The sequence below is a fragment of the Lepus europaeus genome, chromosome 11 (assembly GCF_033115175.1).
Source record: "Lepus europaeus isolate LE1 chromosome 11, mLepTim1.pri, whole genome shotgun sequence".
In the NCBI taxonomy this organism is placed as follows: Eukaryota; Metazoa; Chordata; class Mammalia; order Lagomorpha; family Leporidae; genus Lepus; species Lepus europaeus.
The window spans coordinates 23,496,126-23,515,727 of record NC_084837.1 but is presented as its reverse complement, the minus strand read 5'-3'; the positions used below and the strand labels follow the sequence as shown (position 1 = coordinate 23,515,727).

At 37.8% G+C, this 19,602-nt stretch overlaps 1 protein-coding gene across 2 annotated transcripts in view; it reads left to right on the top strand.

Annotated features, from left to right (window-relative positions):
- Positions 1-19,602, top strand: part of GPR137C (G protein-coupled receptor 137C) — a 65,776-nt gene that overhangs the window by 42,859 nt on the left and 3,315 nt on the right. For both annotated transcript variants that reach the window (XM_062204581.1, XM_062204580.1), the window contains exons 4-6: positions 15,727-15,876; positions 18,778-18,903; positions 19,080-19,198. In XM_062204581.1, coding sequence (XP_062060565.1) covers positions 15,727-15,876; positions 18,778-18,903; positions 19,080-19,198 — 395 coding nt within the window. The remainder of the gene's footprint in view (positions 1-15,726; positions 15,877-18,777; positions 18,904-19,079; positions 19,199-19,602) is intronic.

Sequence of the window (19,602 nt, the reverse complement as noted above, 5' to 3'; positions counted from 1 at the left end):
CAGCCAAGTTGGTTATTGGCTAAAACAAACAGAAAGCAATACTTATCGGTAGAAAATAGCACAAAAAATAGACTCTAAAATATGTCACTCACAATGTCCAGGACAACCCAAAGTTGTAAGCTATGTGAAGAAACAAGAAAAAGATAACTTACATGAGCAAAGAGTAAAACCCAACCCCCCCAAAAAAAAATACAGTGGAGAAACCCTCAACCCAAGATGACAAGATTAACAAAGATTTTATCATATCCTCAACAATATAAAGGAAAATGCACTTAGGTAAATAAATAGGAAATCCTCAAGTGAAATAGAAACTGTTTTTTGAAAAGATAAAGGAGAATTCTAAAATTTAAAAATACAGTATTTAAAATAAGGGGCAGCAGTTGTGGCAGAGTGGATTAAGCCATCACTTGGGATGCCTGCATCCTTATCAGAGTGCTAGTTCAGGTTCCAGCTCCTCTGCTTGCCATCTAGCTTCCTGTTGGTGCACCCAGAAAGGCAGTGGAAATGGCCCACATACTTGGATCCCTGCCACACATGTGGGAGACCCATATGGAATTGCAAGCTATTGTCTTGGGCCCCAACCCTAGCTGTTGTAAGCATTTAGGAAGTGAATCAGTAGATGAAAGACCTCTCTCTCTGTGTCCTTGCTTCTTTGTCACGGCCTTTCAAATAAATAAGTAAGTCTTAAAAAATTAAATAATTCACTGTTAGGCTTAACACCAGATTGGTGATGAATAGTCAACCAGAAGATTGATCAGTATAAATTACCCACTCTGAAGAACAGAGGATGATGGAAAAAGAGTATAACAAAAAGAACAGAGGTTTATGGTCTAATTATTTGTAATTAATGTTCCAGAAGTAAAAGAGAAAAAACATGAAGTTGGAAAAAATATTTTAAGAAATAATGACCTAAACTTTTCAATTTGGGTAGAAGATGTCAATCTGTGGACTCAAGAAGCTCACCAGTCCCAATTTGATAAATATAACGAAAACTGCACCTACGCTCATCATAGTCAGAGTACTTCCAACTAAAAATAAAGAGAAAATCTTGAGATAGAAGAAAATGAATTACAGAATTACAAACAACAACAATTCAAATGATACATTATTTCTCAACAGAATTAATGGAGGCCAGCAGTTATGGAAACATCTTTAAAATGCTGAAAAAAAAAGTATGTCAACTCTGCATTCTGTAACCTGTGAAAATGGTTTTTAAAAATAATAGGTAAATTACATGTTCAGAAAAAAGGAAAACTAAGGTAGTTACCAGTATACCTGTACTACAAGAAATGCCAAGAAAATTCTACTGAAGAGAAATAAAACTAGCTTGAATTTCAGCCCTTTAGTAAGGAATGAAGAACACAAGAAATAGTAAATACATGGGTAAATATGACATTAATTTCTTTAAATTATATATGGTCATTTAAAGCAAAACTTAAAATACTAAAAGCTTTGCAGATTTAGATTAATACATAATTCAATATATTATATATAGCAAATATAGAAAAAAGAACAGGAGGTAAATAGGTCAGTATGGTTGCAAAGTTCTCACATTTTATATAAAGTGTTATGATATTAACTATTACTTAATTATGAGAAGTTTAAAATATGCATATATAAATATACATAAATTCCTAGAGCTATAATTCTGAAACTTTTTTTCACAAGATCCCATTATACTCAAAATTTATTAAGAACCCCAATGAGCTTTTGTTTATATTATATCCTTCATTATATACTGTATTAGAAACAAAAATTTGGAAATTATAAAATATGTACTTTTAAAATTCGTTTAAATAATAAACCCATTACTTGTTAACATAAATTACATGCTTTTATGAAAATACTTGTTTTCCAAAACAAAAAAAAAAGTGAGCTTTTGCAAATCTCCTTAATATCTGACTTAATAGAAGAGAGCTAGATTTTCTGTCTGCTTCTGCATTCAATCTGTTATGGTATATTGTTTAGGTTGAAGTATATGAAGAAAGTCCATCCTCACACGAGTATATGTAGTTGGAGAATGGAGAATTTTAATAGACTTTTCAGGTAATTGTGAATATCTTCTTTAATGCTGTACCAAAATTCAGAAGCTGGAAGTTTCTTAAAGGTTAGTTGCCATGTAGAATCTAAAATCATACTAGAGAACTTTTTGAACTCTCCATTCGTCAATGATTTTGAGACATGTACTGATCATTTATCAAAGAGTGGACACAGATCTTATAAACGTTGATGCATTTTATGAGATAACATGCAAAATCACGTGTGTTAATATCACAGCACCTCATCAGAATAATTTTTCAGTTTTGGGAAGCTGTTGGGCATGGATATAAGTGCATACTAGTTTCCCAGGAATCCTAATTTTCACTCAGAAGTTCAAATTTCATCGTTGACAGTAAATAGATATTTTCTTTGAAAGGATAGGTTCATTTTATTTTTGAAAAATGCATGTCTAGTAGGCGTCTGAGTATTTTTGTCTACCATAATTGTCTGTTAATTTAAAAAGTGATGATCTGTGAAAAAACTGACTACTTCCACTACATGTCATCACATAAATTCTGTTCCTGTACATAACCACTGACTCAGTGAGAAGCAGAATTGCTTTACGTGCACATCTCATCACATAGAATATTAAATAGGGACGTACTCCAGAGTCAGTATTTCATAAATATTTGTGCTGATCCATCAATGATATTCCTAAATGAAAATGACTTTCCTTTTTAGCTGAGAGTACATGGAGGTGAAGAATACATAGTTACCTTCGATACAGTTCAGTGCCAATGCCTGGGTTTGTGCGAAGACTCAGCAATTCTACACACCATTGTTTTTGTACCTTTAGTGAAAATAGCAACACGGTTAATCCAGGATAAACAGAAAATCTACTCAGGACTGAGTATTTTAGTACCGCTGTGTTTCCTGTCAGGTACTGATGTAGAAGACTGTCTTCCTGGATGATTGAGTCATGCTGACACCATATAAATACAAATATAAATACCTGCTACAACTATGGATTCATCCTTTTTTAAGGCAAAAGCACAAAATTATAGACAAGCTATTAAGTCAGTCTTCATGTATTCAGTAAAATCTTTCAGTCAGTTAATTTCTATATTGCTGAAAAGTGGCAGGGCCCCCAGTGTCTTTTATGAACTTTTCCATATAACGGAATTCAGTTGTGTGAGGCTTTACCAGTCTCTCGGGTGTTGTGTACTTTAATGGCCAATGCAGTGTAATGTCTCAGCCTGTAAAATGCTTCAGTGGCTTTTTTTTTTTCCATTTCATTCCGGAAAGGTAGAATAACACTATTTGGTGTTTAAGCATTCACCACACCTGCATTTAAATTGTCAATTCCTTTACTTTAAGCTCTGAATGATTGGTTGGTCTCAAAGGATACTGCAGCTTAACATGGGCCAAAAACTATGCAAAAGTGTTCTGTTGCAGAAGACACAATAAGGTAAATTGTTAACATTTATAAAACCTGTTGAAAAATGATCTTCATTAGATTCTGATTCCTTATTTACAGTTTTACCCAGTTCCTTTGAGGTAGATTCCTCCCTTCATTGAGTGGGAGAACTCTGACACTTTTATCTTTCTCAGGATCTTAGAGGTAAAAAAGAAGGATTTTTTTTTACTGTGCCAAAATACATATAAAATTTACCATTTTAACCATTTTAATTAGTTCAGTAGTATTAAGTGCATTCACATTATTCTGCAACCATCGCCACCATCCATTTCTAGAACATTTTTCTCTTCCTATAATGAGTCTCTGTACCCATTAAACAATAATTCCCATTCCTAAACCAGTGGTTCATTCTTTTTAAAGATTTGTTTATTTGAAAGAGTAACAGATATTGCAAAACATACATGGTATACATGTTTGTATCCTTGTGTTTCCAGTTATAGAGAGAGAGAGCAAGCTTCCATCTATTGGTTCACTCCCCAAATTCCTGCAACCTCTGGGACTAGACCAGGCTGAAGCCAGGAGCCAGGAACTCCATTTGGGTCTCCCACAGGTGTGGCAGAACCCAGGTACTTGGGGCCTCAGCTGCCACCTCCCAGGATCAGGGTCAGAAGCAGAGGCAGGGCTTGATCACAAACATTCTGATATTCCCAAACAGTGGCTTAACCTTCTCAATAAGCTGTTCCTAAATATTAAAAAAAAAAATGTAATTTGTGAATTTGAGAGTAAAATAATTCTAAAATGAGTTTTAAATTTTTTAAAGAAATTCTTTTTTAATATTCTTTTTTTAAAAAGATTTATTTACTGGGGCCGATGCTGTGGCATAGTGGATTAAACATCCGCCTGTGGCACCAGCATCCCATGTGGGTACTTGTTCGAGTCCCTAACTGTTCCACTTCTGATCCAGCTCCCTGTTGATGGCCTGTAAAAGCAGTAGAAGATAGCCTGATGCATGGGCCCTTACTCCTGGCTCCTGGCTTCGGATAGGCTCAGCTCCAGCTGTTGCAGCCTTTTGAGGAATGAACCAGTGGATGAAAGACCTCTCTCTCTATCTCTTCCTCTGTAGCTGTGCCTCTCAAGTAAAAGATTTGTTTGCTTATTTGTTTGCTAGACACAAGTATAGCAAGAGACAGAGGAGAGAGATCTTCCATTTACTGGTTCACTTCCCAAATGGCTGCAGTGACCAAGGATGGGCTAAGCCAAAGCCAGAAGTCAGGAATTTCATCCGGGTCTCCCATGTGGGTGCAAAGGCCCGAGCATTTGGGCCATCCTCCACTGCTTTTCTAGGCACATTAGGAGGGAACTGGTTCAGAAGTGGAAAAGATGGACCTTGAACTGGTGCCCATATGGGGTGCTAGCTCTGCAGACCGTGGCTTAACTGGCTGTGCCACAGCTCCGGCCCCAATATTCTTCTTTTAATGTATTAATCTATTCAACAGAGCTTCCATCTGCTGTTACACTCCCCAGATACATACAATGGCCAGGCTGGGCTACAGCTGGGGACTAGGAATGCAATCCAGGTTTCCCATGTAGGTGACAGAAACCCATTTATTTTACCCATCACCCTTGCCTCCTAGGGTCTGCATCAGCTAGAGTAAAGCCAGAGGCAGATGTCAAACCCAAGCATTCTGATATGGGACACAAGCATCCTAACCAGCGTCTTGACTACTAGGGCTACATAAACACCTCAGAAAGGAAGAAAATTCTTAAATATTGTAAAACACTTCTGCATAATATATATACTTATATTCTTCTGTTTCCATGTAGAGGCAAGGAAAATTTTAGGATTTCAAAAAAAATTATTAAATGATAATGAGGTTTCCATGTGTACAGTAGTTATAACTGAAAGAAATTAGCACAAACTCTGTAAAAATACAGAAACAGTTAATCTCTGAAAATGTATATATTTATAAACTACCATATCAAATATTCTAGACAACAAAAGAATACATATTAACAGAGTGATGGTATCATCACCTACTATGTATCCTCTGGAGAGCTCTATACTCGAGAAAGAATTTTGCATAACAGGCAAACTAAGTTCTAGTATTTTTTTAAATAGTTTTGATGTTGGTGTTTAGTATCCATGGACCACACTTGAAGAACTGCTGCCCAGTGTCCATTGTTGTGAAGCAACAGGCTGAGCTGCTGCCTAATGTTACCTGAGAAAGCAGTAGCAGATGGCACAAGTACTGGGCTCCTTCTACCCAGATGGCAGACCCAGATGGAGTTCCAGGCTGCTGGATTTGGCCTGGTCTATCCCTGACCGATACAACCATTTGGGCAGTAAACCAGCAGAGGGAAGATATCTCTCTCTGTCTCTCCCTCTGTCTTTGTAACTCTTTCAAATAAAATCTTAAAAAAAAAAAAAAAACCTTCCCTCAAGATCAACAGCAAACCACAAAAAGAACAAACTTAAAACATACAGTAAAATATAAAGTCTAAATCCATATGTATCACTAATTATATTAAATGCTAATGGACTAAACACTCTGTTGAAAAGTGAATACTGTCAAAATGGTTTTTTTTTTTTTTAAGATTGATCTGTATCATAGTTTCAGAATGTATGTTACCATAAAGACATATTTGGAGATGGAGGAGTGTTTATTCTAGCCCTTTAAATACCCATGTCCCATATTGGATTTCTGGGTTCAATACCCAACCCTGGCTCTGGATTTCAGCTTCTTGCTAATGCATACCCTGGCAGGTAGGGTGATGACTCAAGTATTGGGTTCCTGTTACCCAAGTAGGGAATCTGGATTGAGTTCCAGTTCCCAGCTTCAGCACAGTCTAGTCACAGCCTTTGTGGACATTTGCGGAGTGAACCAGCAGCTCGGAGCTCACTCACTCTTCCATCTTTCTCTCTCTGCCTATCAAAAAACAAAAAAAGACAGATATAGATTGAAAACAAATAGATGGAAACTAGTATGTTAGATACTAGTTTCAGTAAGCATACCAGGCTATGATTAAATAGACTTCAAGACAAAGAGTGTTACCCAATATAAAAAGGTACATTTAATCAGGAAGATATAATAATGATAAATATGTGCATGGAGCCCAAATAATAAGAAACAGACAAAAGTAAGCCTACAGTCATAGAGCTTTTAATACCTAATCCTCAACAATTGATTTAAAAAATCAGTAAACATAGAAAATCTGAACAGTTTTCGTTGCCTGTGGGCTTTTTGATGCCCAATAACCTGAGGATCCACATACCTTTCAACTTAACATGGAAATGATTATCAAAATGAGCCATACAAGGGACCATAACACAAATATCAATACATTCAAAAAGATTGGAATCAGGGAATGTTCTCTGGCCACAAGGCAATTAAATATTGATAATATGGTTACATGTATGTGGAAATTATACAATATAAAATAACTCATAGGTAAAATGAGAACTCACAAGGGAAATTACAAAGTATTTCAAACTGAAAGTAAATGAAATACAACAATTTATGGAATGCAGCCAGAGTAGTAAAAAGAGAAAAGTATAGTTTTAAATGCTATATTGGAAAAGAATATAAAATCAGTGATTTAGGTTTCCTGTTTTGAATCACAGGGGTGGAGTACAGTAGAGAAACAGAAAAAAGGAGGGGGGGGGCTCCCAAAATTCAGTAGAAGGACTGAAGTGGCAAAGAATGGAAGTCAATGAAACTAAGTAATAAATTAAAGTCAAAAGTTGACTCTTTGAATACATAAGCAAATTTGATCTACAGGAAAAAAATATAAATACCATGAATGAAAGCATAGTGTGTCATTATAGAACTGTAGACCTTAAAAGATATCTAAGGGAGTATTATGACCTCCTTGCTGATAAATTTGACAAATGGACAAATTATTTTTTATAGATTTTTTTTAAAAATATTTATTTGAAAGGCAGAGAGAGAGAGAAGTCTTCCATCTGCTGGTTCACTCCCTAGATGGCCACAACAGCCAGAGCTGTGCCTTTCTGAAGCTGGGAGCTTCTTCCGGGTCTCCCACAAGGGTGCAGGGGCCCAAGGACTTGGGCCATCTTCCACTGCTTTCCTAGGCTATAGCAGAGAGCTGGATGAGAAGTGAAGCAGCTGGGACTTGAACCGGCAACCATATGGATGTCAGTGCTGCAGGTGGTGGCTCTTCTACCCACTATGCCACAGCGCTGGCCCCATGGACAAATTATTTTAAACATACAACTTGAGGCTGGTGCTGTTGCACAGCAGTTTAAACTGCCACTTGGGACACGTGCAAGCCGTATAGAATATCATTAAGTTCCAGCAACCGAGGTCCTTAACCAGCTCTATTCTAATGTGCCTGGGAAGCAAAAAAATGATGGCTGAAATACTCAAATCCTTGCCATGTATATGGGAGACCAGATGGAGTTCCTGGCTCTTGGCTTTAGCCTGCCCCAGCCCCACCTTTTGTGGCCACTTTGGGAATGAACCAGTGCATTGAAGATTGCTTTCTCTCTGTCACTCAGCCATTCAAGTAAATAAATCTTAAAATAAGTCCAACTTAACAAAAGTTGAAATACAAATCTAAGTCTCATTTTATTAAAGCAATTAAATTTGTTATCAAAAGTTTCCCTCAGTGATGGAGTGAGCATTGTGGCACAGCAGTTAATATGCCACTTTGGACACTCACATCCCATATTGGAGTGCCTGTTTTTAAGTCCCCACTCTGCGTCCAGTCCAGCTTGGGACTCAGCAGGTGATGGCTCAAGTAGTTGGGTCCTTGCCCCCTTGTGGGAGACCCAGATCGAGTCCAGGCTCCTGGATTCAGCCTCTTTTTCTCTGACTCTCTCTCTAATTCTGCCTTTCAAATTTTTTTAAAAACTGAATACAATAGCAAGACCTTTCTCTCTGTCTCTCTCTCACTAACTCTGTCAAAAAAAAAAAAAAACTGAATGCAATAAATAAAACTTAGAAAACAGTGACCTTTATACTGAGACAAAATACCTAATCAATATACTAAAAAAAAATACAAAATAACCAAGAAAAATTTATCACAGAAATGCCAGCTTGGCTTGTTTAGTATTTATTTCATTTTATTTGAAATGCACAAGACAGAAAAAGATCTTCCATCAGCTGGTTTATTCCCCCAAATACCTGCAACATCTGGAGCTGGGCCAGGCCAGAACCAGGAGCCAGGAACTCAACCCAGGTCTCCCACACAGGTAGCCATACCTACTGTCTCTAAGGGTGCACACCAACAGAAAACTGGAATTGGAAATGGAGCTGGGACTCAAACCCAGGCACTCTGATAAAGGATATAGGCATTAAAAGCATTGGGCATAACTACTGAACTAAATGCCTACCCCACAACATTGATTTAAACTTCAAAATCGATATAATTCACTGCATAAAGGGAATAAAGAATAAAAATCACACAATCATTTCTATATATATAGAAAAAGCATTTGACAAAATTTAGCACCCTTCATGATTAAAAACCGAAAAAATCAATTAGTCCCTCAGATAAAAGGGAATGGAAGGAAAATCCTCTTGACAAAAAAAAACTGTAAAAACTACAATCAAGGGGTCGTGTTGTGCTGTAGTGCTGCCTGCAATGCCAGCATCCCATATGGCCCTACTTCATGTCCCGTCTGCTCCACTTCCAACCCAACTCTCTGCTTATGGCTGAGGAAAGCAGTGGAAGATGGCCGAAATCCTTGGGCCCCTGCACCCATGTGGGAGACCTGGAAGCAGCTCCTGACTCCTGGCTTTAGCCTGTCCTAGCCTCAGCTATTGGGGCCATTTGGGGAGTGAACCAAAAGTTGGAAGATCTCTGTCCCTCCCTCTCTCTAACTCTGACTTTCAAATAAGCAAAGAAATCATTTAAAAATTTTTTTTTAAAAAACCCACAATCAACATCCTACTTAAATGTTGAATGCTGTGCACCTAAAATTGGGAACAAAGCAAGGAAGTTAACTCTTTAGTATTCCAATAAGGCAAGAAAAACAAAGGGTATAAATGGAGAGTTTCTAATTGCAGAACATGATTGTGGAGAACATCTTAAGGAATTTATACACCACTTTGAACTAATTGTATTTGGCAAGTTCTCAGTGTATAGTCAAAATACAAAAATGCATTTTTATATATATCAGGAATAATTAATTAGAAAATGAAACTTGAAAGACAATACCAACTACATGTAGTGTCAAAAAAAGGAGATACTTACGAGTAAATTTACCAAAAACTAGGCAACAGTTGTGTACTGAAGACTACAAAATATTGCTGAAAGTGACAAAGTCAGTGAGGTGATGCCATGTTCGTGGACTGAAAGACGCCGGAGTGTTAAGATGGCAGTTATCTCCAGTTTGATTTATAGATTCAGTATGATCCCACGCATACTCTTACTTTTGTATGTGTTAAAAGAGAAATTGATAAGTTGACAGGCTCATCAAGTTGTTTATGTTAAATATGTACATGTTTTTTGCACATCAGTTGTATAAACCTCAATAAAGTGCTTTTAAAAAATGGACATTTCCAAAAATTTGTACATAAATGAAAAGAACCTAAAATATTTATAGTGCTTCCCCATAGAACTTTTCTGTAGTGATGAAAATATTTTATACCTATACTGTTCAGTAGGAATGTGACTACTGAGCACTGGTAAGGTGGCTAGGCAATAGGAACTGAACTTTGAATTTAATTTAAATGTAAAATTCACATGGGGCTAGTAGCTACAACTGTAGGAAACTTTTTTTTTTTTTTGCAGAAAGTAACCCTGAAAAAAAAAATGTACCACATTACTTTGAATCTTAATATTAAACTATAATTATTGATATAGTATGCTACTGGCATAAGAATAGACAAATAGTTGAGTAGAACAGAATGGGAACTTAAAAATCAATCCACATTTACATGACCTTTTAATTTTGTCTCCAGAAAGGAATTATATTCTCAAGGGAAAATTTGACAAAACCTCTTTTAACCATTTTCTTACAATTTTAAATGAATATTTATATGATCATGATATGCTTAGGTGTGGGTAATATTTCTTAAATAATCACCTCTAAATCTTAAATATTCCTTTTGAACAAAATAAATGACAATATTTTTAACTTCAGGAAGGTAAAGTTTTTAATTTGTTATTTATATAGCTGGAACAAATTTTGTGTTTCATATGTATTTTTAGGAACATAATAATAGTTTTCACCTTCCCTCTCTTCCTCCCACCCTCCCTCCCTCTTTTCTTCCATATTTTTCTTTTAATTTTTGCAATGACATACTTTCAATTACTTTAATCACAGGCTTAGTCTTCCACTAAATAAATAATTCAACAAGTAGTAGTAGAAAAACCATTGCTCCTCAGAAGTATAGACAAGGGCTGTAAACAGTAATCACTCTTTAAGATGTCAATTTCACTTATATACTTTTTTTTGTACTCTACGTGTTAGCACAAAAAAACATGAAATTTGTCTTTTTGGGACTGGCTTACTAAGCATAACGGTCTCCAGTTGTATCCATTTTGTTGTGAAAAACAGGGTTTCATTCTTTTTTATGGCTGAGTAGTGTTGCATCATATATATATATACCACAATTTCTTTATCCGGTCATCATTTGATGGACATCTGGGTTGATTCCATATCTTGGCTATTGTGAATTGAGCTGTTATAACATGGGGTTACAGATAACTCTCTCATATGCTGATTTCATTGCCTTTGAGTAAACTCCCAGGAAGGGAATGGCTGAGTCATGTGGCAGATCTGTTGTCAGATTGCTGCGGAATCTACATACTCTCTTCCATAATGGCTGTACTTGTTTATGTTTCCACCAACACTGTATTAGGATATTGGATGATAGCCATTCTGACTGTGTTGAATTTGCATTTCCCTGAGGCTAGTGATCCTGAGCATCTTTTTCTTTTTTTTTAAATTGTTTATTTATTTGAAATAGTTACAGAGACAGGGAGAGACAGAGAGAAAGAGAACTTCCATTTGCTGTTTCGTTCCCCAGATGAGTGCAATGGCCAGTGCTGGGCCAGGCCAAAGCCTGGAGCTAGGAGCTTCTTTCAGGTCTCCCACATGGGTCACAGGGGCCCAAGCACTTGGGCCATCTTCAGCTGCTTTTCCCAAGCCATTAGCAGGGAGCTGGTTCACTGGCACCCATATAGGATGCCATTGTTGCAGGTGCCGGCTTTGCCTGCTGCTCCATGCACTGAAGTAGCACCTTGACAGTAGGGACTCCATTTTGGAGCACTTGAGACTCCACTCTGGGAAAGCAACCCCCCCACACACACTGTGAGATTCTGGTCTGAAACTATGATCTAAAACAGTAGAACAATAGCAGTCCACTACATCACACTTGGCAGAGCATAGGAACCCCCTAGCATAATTGTTCAAGCTTGAAAGTAGAAAGGTTGCACCTGGGTTAATGATAAAAATGTAATTTGTCTATGTCCTACATATAATTAAAACCAATACCTAGATTAATGTCAGGATTATAAGATTGTAACTGGTATTGTCAAGATTATAATTGATACTAGTTTCACATAGGTTTTAGGTCAGCTTGACCCCGATAACCATGTATTCCCCCTTGTTCCTAGCAACCATGAATTCTCCTCCCGATTTTGTGGTTTTTGCCTTTATAAACCCTGTTGCTTTAGGCTTCAGGGTCGAGAGTTCTTTAGGGCATGAGCCCACTCTCCACCGCCGGCAAATAAAGGACCATCAAATTTTATCAATGTGTGGAGCTCCTTTGTTCATACTCGCTCAGGTACAACAGCACCAGCCCCAATCCTGAGGATCTTTTCATGTGCCTTTTGGCCATTTGTATTTCATCCTTTGAAATACAAAGGCCTGTTCATATCTTTAGCCAAAAATCCTTGCAATCCATATATCTGAGAAAGTATTGATCTCCTCCAAATGTAAAGATCTTCTACTATTCAATTTTAAAAATATTTGAATAGATTCTTCACAAAGAAGACTTACAAATTAGCAAACTGTCATTAATCATCAATGAAAGGCAAATTCAAACCAATATATTGCTGCACATCTACCAGCATCACTAAAATTAAAAAGATTGACAACCCCAAATGAGACCTAGGATTGGACACTTGTATAGAGCAACTGTGGAACTCATACTGTGTTGCAAGTGTAAAATTGTACAATCGTATGGAAATGGATCTGGCAATTTATTTTTAATTTATGGCAACCTCTTAATATAGCTGAACTTCTATGTACCATAATATGACCACTGCTAGGTATTTATCCAGAAGAGTGAAAGCATATATCCGAAAAAAGAATGTGTTCACAAATGCTCACAGAATTTGTCCATCAGCAGAAATATGAATAAACAATCTCGTATACAGAGGAATTAGTCCCATTTTGCTGGGGCAATTTGCTAAGATATGGGGCTTGAAGTACTGAAAACCAGAAAGACTTGACCACTCTAATTGTCCTATTAATAAAAAGAACTAATACATCCAAAAACGTGGATGAATCTTAAAAACATTATGCTGAATGGATGAAACCTACAAAAGTGTTCAAGTTCTATGATTCCACTTCTATGAGCTTCTAGAACAGACATAGCCAAGTTGTGAAAACAGAGGCAGAAGGGTATTTGCAGATGAGGGTTTGGCTTATGGGAAAAAGAGTTTAAGGGAGCTTTTCTGGAGTGATGATAATGTTCTATTTTAGTGGAGATTTGGATTTAACTGGTGTATACATTTGTCAAAACTCAATGGTAAATTAAGGTTTGTGCGTATCAGCATGCTAAAGGGATCTGTAAACAGATACTGTTCATGATATGGACACTGAGGTTCTTAGGAGTAAGATGCAACCTGCTTTAGGTTTTTGGTGGTTTTTTTGTTTTGTTTTGTTTGGTTTGGTTTTTTGACAGAGTGGACAGTGAGAGAGACAGAGAGAAAGGTCTTCCTTTGCCGTTGGTTCACCCTCCAATGGCCGCCACGGCCAGCGCACTGCGCTGATCCGAAGGCAAGAGCCAGGTGCTTCTCCTGGCCTCCCATGGGGTGCGGGGCCCAAGCACTTGGGCCATCCTCCACTGCACACCCTGGCCATAGCAGAGAGCTGGCCTGGAAGAGGGGCAACCGGGACAGAATCTGGCACCCTGACCGGGACTAGAACCCGGTATGCCGGCACCGCAAGGTGGAGGATTAGCCTATTGAGCCGTGGCGCCGCCTCAATGGATTTTCTTTAAATGAGATATGTAGATGTCAGACATGGGGGAAGGAGAATTATTCCTCAAGGATTGTGTCTGAATGAATTGTGTTCTGGCTTTATTCATTTTGGAGATGTTTTATGCAACTTTTTAATAACATTTTCCATATTGCTGAGTTCTTATTTTTCATTTCATAATTTGTATTTTCCAGGATGAAACATTTCATTTTCTAAATCAGTGGGCTTTTTTCATTGTTTTATGTGTGTAATTTGACTACAGGTTTTTTTTTTTTTAATTGCTTTGGTATTATTGATCCTTTGTTCTTTCCTCACAACTTTTTAAAAAAGTGTTTACAGATTTAATCACAGTCTGTATAATAGCATATTTCTTTCTCAGTCATTTGATTTCTCAAAATAATGAATTTAAACTTTTGTAGTTATTTTAGAGGATTGTAATACAACAGTGCTTTCTAGTTCTTGTTACCTTACTTTAATAATACAGTACTCTTAAAGTTAGATTTCTATTGGTTTTCAAATTAATTTTTAATCAACTTTTTTGGACTCACAAATATAAAATACATATTGTAAAAATGTTCAGGTATAATTTTTAAAATTTAATCTTGCCATCGTTTTATTTATTTTCACATGTGCCTTATGTTATAGTAGTAGTTTAGTTCAGGGAAGATACTGTTACTGTCACAGCACTTTTAAAGTATCTGTGATCTTTTCTTTCTCCTTGTATACCTGGAAGGTGTATTGTTCTTATAAGCAACTTAGTCATAATCATGGCTCCGCATACTGACAGACCCAGCTTACCTAATAAACATTTTAATAACCTACTTGTTTCTTGAAATTAATAGATTTTAACCTATCTACTCATATAAAATTAAAGGTAATTGCCCTAATTGTAATTTAAAGAGGATATTAAAGAACAATAATTACTACATTTTTAACTGTGTAAAACTGGGGGCTTGGTATATTAGCAGGTGTTTGTATCCAGACGTAGAAACCATGAACAAGGCAGCTACAAGTGCAGAGTCCCAGGTGTGACGCAGCAGTCACTTACCTACCACAAGCAGTATTTCTGGCGCTGTCTGGATTTTCTGCAATATTTGAACACCGCTTGATAAATTCTGAACAAAATAAAGTACAAATTTGCCTTAATTTACACAGTTTAATGTGATTCTAGCAATTTTGGAATAGCTCCGCAAACATAAACCTCCTTATGTAAAACTGAGTTGGGTTCTGGCTGAGATATCATAGCCGGGTTTTTCATCTTCACGAGTACCAGGAGGACAGGTGAATGCTGTGGAGGTCAGAGGACAGCTCTCCCGCGTGGGGGACTCCCCTGTGAACTGCAGGCCGGGGCTGCCCCGAATGCCAGAGTGTCCCCCGTGGTCACTGTGTCAAACAGCACAGTCTTCAAGACACGGACTTAGCATCCTTCTGAAGTGCCTCTCTGGATTGGCTCCCTCTCAGAATGTTTTTGGTACATAATACAAAATACATAGAAACACAAAGGAAATCAAGTGTTACTGAAACAGACCCCGAGCTAATCCTGCCAGAGGTGATAACCCTTCCCTCTCCAGTACACACACTACAGTTGAACACACTAATTTATAAAAGATGTCTGTGTTGGGGGAAGTAGTGAAAGCCAAAGACTTAAAATATGGATTTGAAAGTACTTTTGGGAACCTAGATTATTTTAGCAGCAACATAATGGCATCAAATGGGGACTAATAGAATAGAATGGAGTCAATAGCATAGGAACTGTATTTCTATTCTGATTTGGTATCCGAAATTTTGTAGGCTACTGCTTCTATTTTCTAGTCTTTTGTCTCTATGACTAAACCTCCTTTCTAATTAACATCAATTAAAATTCAGACCTTTCACCAACTTATTTATTCATGTTACTTAAGAAAATAAGGTAACCTTGGAGAACAGTCTTCTTCCAGCTGCCTGGCACGTTTGCAACATACTAACTTGTAGCTATTAACCACAAGCTCTTCTGGGAAGGGAGTTTGAAGGCCAGATAATCAAGGGTATATTTGAGTACGTGCTTTCTCTGCTTTCCAGGAGTACTTTGCAAGCAGTGACCATACTGTGTATGGATGAATAACTTCATGACAAATGTGCAGACTGTGACGATGATTTTCATTTCTTTTAGGGTATGTCTCTGTGCCAGATTGTCGTTGTAGGCTCTGTAGTCATTCTTCTCTACTCTTCCAGAGCTTGTTATAATTTGGTGGTGATCACCATCTCTCAGGATACACTAGAAAGTCCGTTTAATTATGGTTGGGATAATCTGTCAGATAAGGTAAGTACCTACCACATACAATGTGGTAATTGTTAGCCTTCAGAAGGAGGATTTTTTAGCATTTGACCTACAAACACTTTCATGGGATCTCTGTCTACTATGAGGAATCAGATTCAAAGCTCTGTATTTAAAAATCATCATCTGCAGGCTGCCATTGTAGCACAGTGCGTTCAACCACTGCGTGCAACACTGGCATCCATATAGGAGCAGTGGTTCGAGTCCAGCTGCTCCACTTCTGATCCAGCTCCCTGCTAATGCACTTGGAAAAGCAGCAGGAGATGGCCCACGTGGGAGGCCTGGATGGAGTTCTAGGCTTCTGGTTTCAGCCTGAACTAGCATAGGGTTTTGTGGCCATTTGCAGAGTGAACCAGCAAATGGAGGATCAAGCTCTCTCTTTTCAAATAAATCTTTTTTTTTAATTAAACTTTTATTTAATGAATATAAATTTCCAAAGTATAGCTTATGGGTTACAATGGCTTCTCCCCTCCCATAGCTTCCCTCCCACCCGCAACCCTCCCCTTTCCCGCTCCCTTTCCCCTTCCATTCATGTAAAGATTCATTTTCAATTCTCTTTGTATACAGAAGATCAGTTTAGTATATATTAGGTAAAGATTTCAACATTTTGCCCATATAGCAACATCAAGTGAAAAAACTACCATTGGATTACTAATTATAGCATTAAATAGCAATGTACAGCACATTAAAGACAGAGATCCTACATAATTTTTTTTTTCAAATTAATTAATTTTCTATGCCATTTCCATTTTAACACCAGGTTGTTTTTTTTTTTTTCATTTCCAATTCTCTTTATATACAGAAGATCACTTCAGTATATAATTAGAAAAGACCTCATCAGTCTGTGCCCACACAGAAACGCAAAGTATAAAAATACTGTTTCAGTACCAGTCATAGCATCACTTGGCTTTAGATGACACATTAGGGACAGATCCCACATGGGGTGTAAGTACACAGTGACTCCTGTTGCTGACTTAACAATTTGACACTCCTGTTCATGGCGTCAGTAATCTCCCTAGGCTCTAGTCATGAGTTGCCAGGGCTATGGAAGCCTTTAGAGTTCGCTGACTTTGATCTTATTCCGATAGGGTCATAGTCAAAGTGGAGGTTCTCTCCTCCCTTCGGAGAAGGGTACCTCCTTCTTTGATGGCCCCGTTCTTTCCACTGGGATCTCACTCACAGAGATCATTCATTTAGGTCTTTTTTTTTTTTTCCATGATATCTTTTTTAAAAATCATCATTTTCGGGACCAGCATTGTGGCATAGTGGGTAAAGCAGCTGCTGTCATAACTAAATAAATCTTTCTGAAAAAGAAAGAAAACATTAAAAAAGACATCATTTTCACAGCAGTCTTTGGCCTGATAGTTAAGATGCGTACACCCCACATCAGACTACCGTACTTGGCTGCAGCTCTTGGCTCTGTCCTCCTAATGCAGACCCTGCGAGGCAGCGGTGATGGCTCAAGCGGTTGGGTTCACCTACGTGAGAGACTTGGGTTAAATTCCCAGCTGCCGGCTTCAGCCTGGCCCAGCCTGGCCCATGGCAGGCACAGGGAAGTGAACTAGAGGAATGGAATACGCTCACTCTCTTCTCTCTCCTCTCTGTGTTCCTCTCCCATTCTGTCTCTTTGCCCCTCAAATTTAAAAAAATAAATAAATAAATAAATAAAACTGTTTTACAGAAAGAAATCTAAACAACAAAAATTTATGTAAAAATCTTCTTTGGTGAATTAGCTTCCTATCATTAGCCAGTGAATTTGGGTCTGTCTTTAAATTGTTAGGAAGAAATTAACTTCCCCCAACCAAGAACTTTGTTTAGTTTTAGTATTTGTTTAGCTCTAGATATTTGAATAATGATGTTCCTTGTTTCACTGACATTACCAGTCTTTTAGCATTTATTGAAAGGCAGATGTACAGAGAGAGAGGGATCTTCCACAGACTGGTTCATTCCTCAAATAGCTGCACTGCCAGAGTTGAGCCAGACTGCAGCCAGGAGCCTGGAGCTCCATCTGAGTCTCCCATATGGGTGACAGGGGCACAAGCACTTGGGCCATGTTCCAATCCTTTGTCAGGTACATTTGTAGGGAGCTGGACTGGAAGTGAAGCAGCCAGTGCTCCAACTGGCACTCATGTGAGATGCCGCCATCACGTGCCATGGCTTAATCCACTGTACGATAATGCCAGCTTCGGTGTTATCAGTCTTAATAACAGGACAGCATTCATGGTTACTTGGCTGTCCAGATATTTGCTACAGTAATCTTCAGTACTCTGTTTCAGGTCTTTATATTAATTTAACTTTGTACTGAATGCAAGGCATCCTGGAATGCCATTTTTCATTTATTGTTCTAAGAAGGAACTTTTATACATGGTTCTATGTGGCTGATTATCTTCACTACTTCTCCCATTTCCTTCTTCCAACATCTGATAGGACAGAAACAAATTCATTATGTAAGCTAGGCCCAAAAGCATACTTTAAGTGGCCGTTGAGCTGAGTGACTTAACAGGTCACATTTCTTTACAGGTATAACTCTGAGTAAGTACTATTTTGCCCATGAAGCACTGGAACAATAGTAGTTACTATATAAGTAACTCTCTACAGACTGTGGGCCCACACGTGAGATCATTCTGTGTTACCCAAATATTAAAATTATCTCCACAAACTGATGCATTGAGGAAGTTAGCAGCTTTCTGTTCTACTTAACATCAGAGTATCTTTATGTCCCTTAATGGATAAGTTTCGTAAGAGAAATGACAAAACAGAAAATGTTAGCATTCATATACCTGTAGTTGATACTCTAATGTACTCAGTTAAACAAGTTAATTGTGGATGGTGATTTCTTATACATAATACAGACATATAAATGTCTCTGCCATGTTATATTTACAGGCTCATGTAGAAGACATAAGTGGAGAAGAGTACATAGCGTTCGGAATGGTCCTCTTCCTGTGGGAACATGTGCCAGCATGGGCAGTGGTACTCTTTTTCCGTGCACAGAGACTGAACCAGAATTTGGTATGATACCATAATATTCCAATGCTGCTTCTCCTTGTTTTTGGAAACAATTGTGGGACATTTACATTGATTTCCTATTTTTGACCAAGTTTAAGACTAAAAATCATTACAGAGTTTAGCCAACTCTCTTGTATGAAACATAGACCCTGATATGCTATGTAATGCTCTGTTCACAGGCACCTGCTGGCATGATAAACAGTCACAGTTACAGTTCCAGAGCTTACTTTTTTGACAATCCAAGACGATATGACAGTGATGATGACTTGCCAAGACTGGGTAGTTCAAGAGAAGGAAGGTAAATATAACAAAAGTTACTGAATTAGCACTGAAATAGATTGTGAACAAAGGTAAGCTTTCACCAAAATATGAAAAGGGTGATTTGGTGATATGCCTTTAAATAAGATCATATAATATAGGAGCTTCAAGTTGTAGATGTTAAACCCACAGTGGGACCTGCCATCTGATTCAAAGTCTGTGGAGTACTGTGCTACAAGAAATGCCTTTTGAAGGTAAAATCGTATCATGTTGTTAGAGGATCCTATGTTGGTTCAGAAGGGAGGGGGAACAGCAGGGAAAGAATACTGTCACCGTGATTATATATCTGTGCCCTTACCCTTAGCGCTATTCAGCATCCACAGAGAAAACCTTGAGAAAACTCTTAGGAACCTTAGATGCCATAGGAAATGCCAGGCCCTCCTT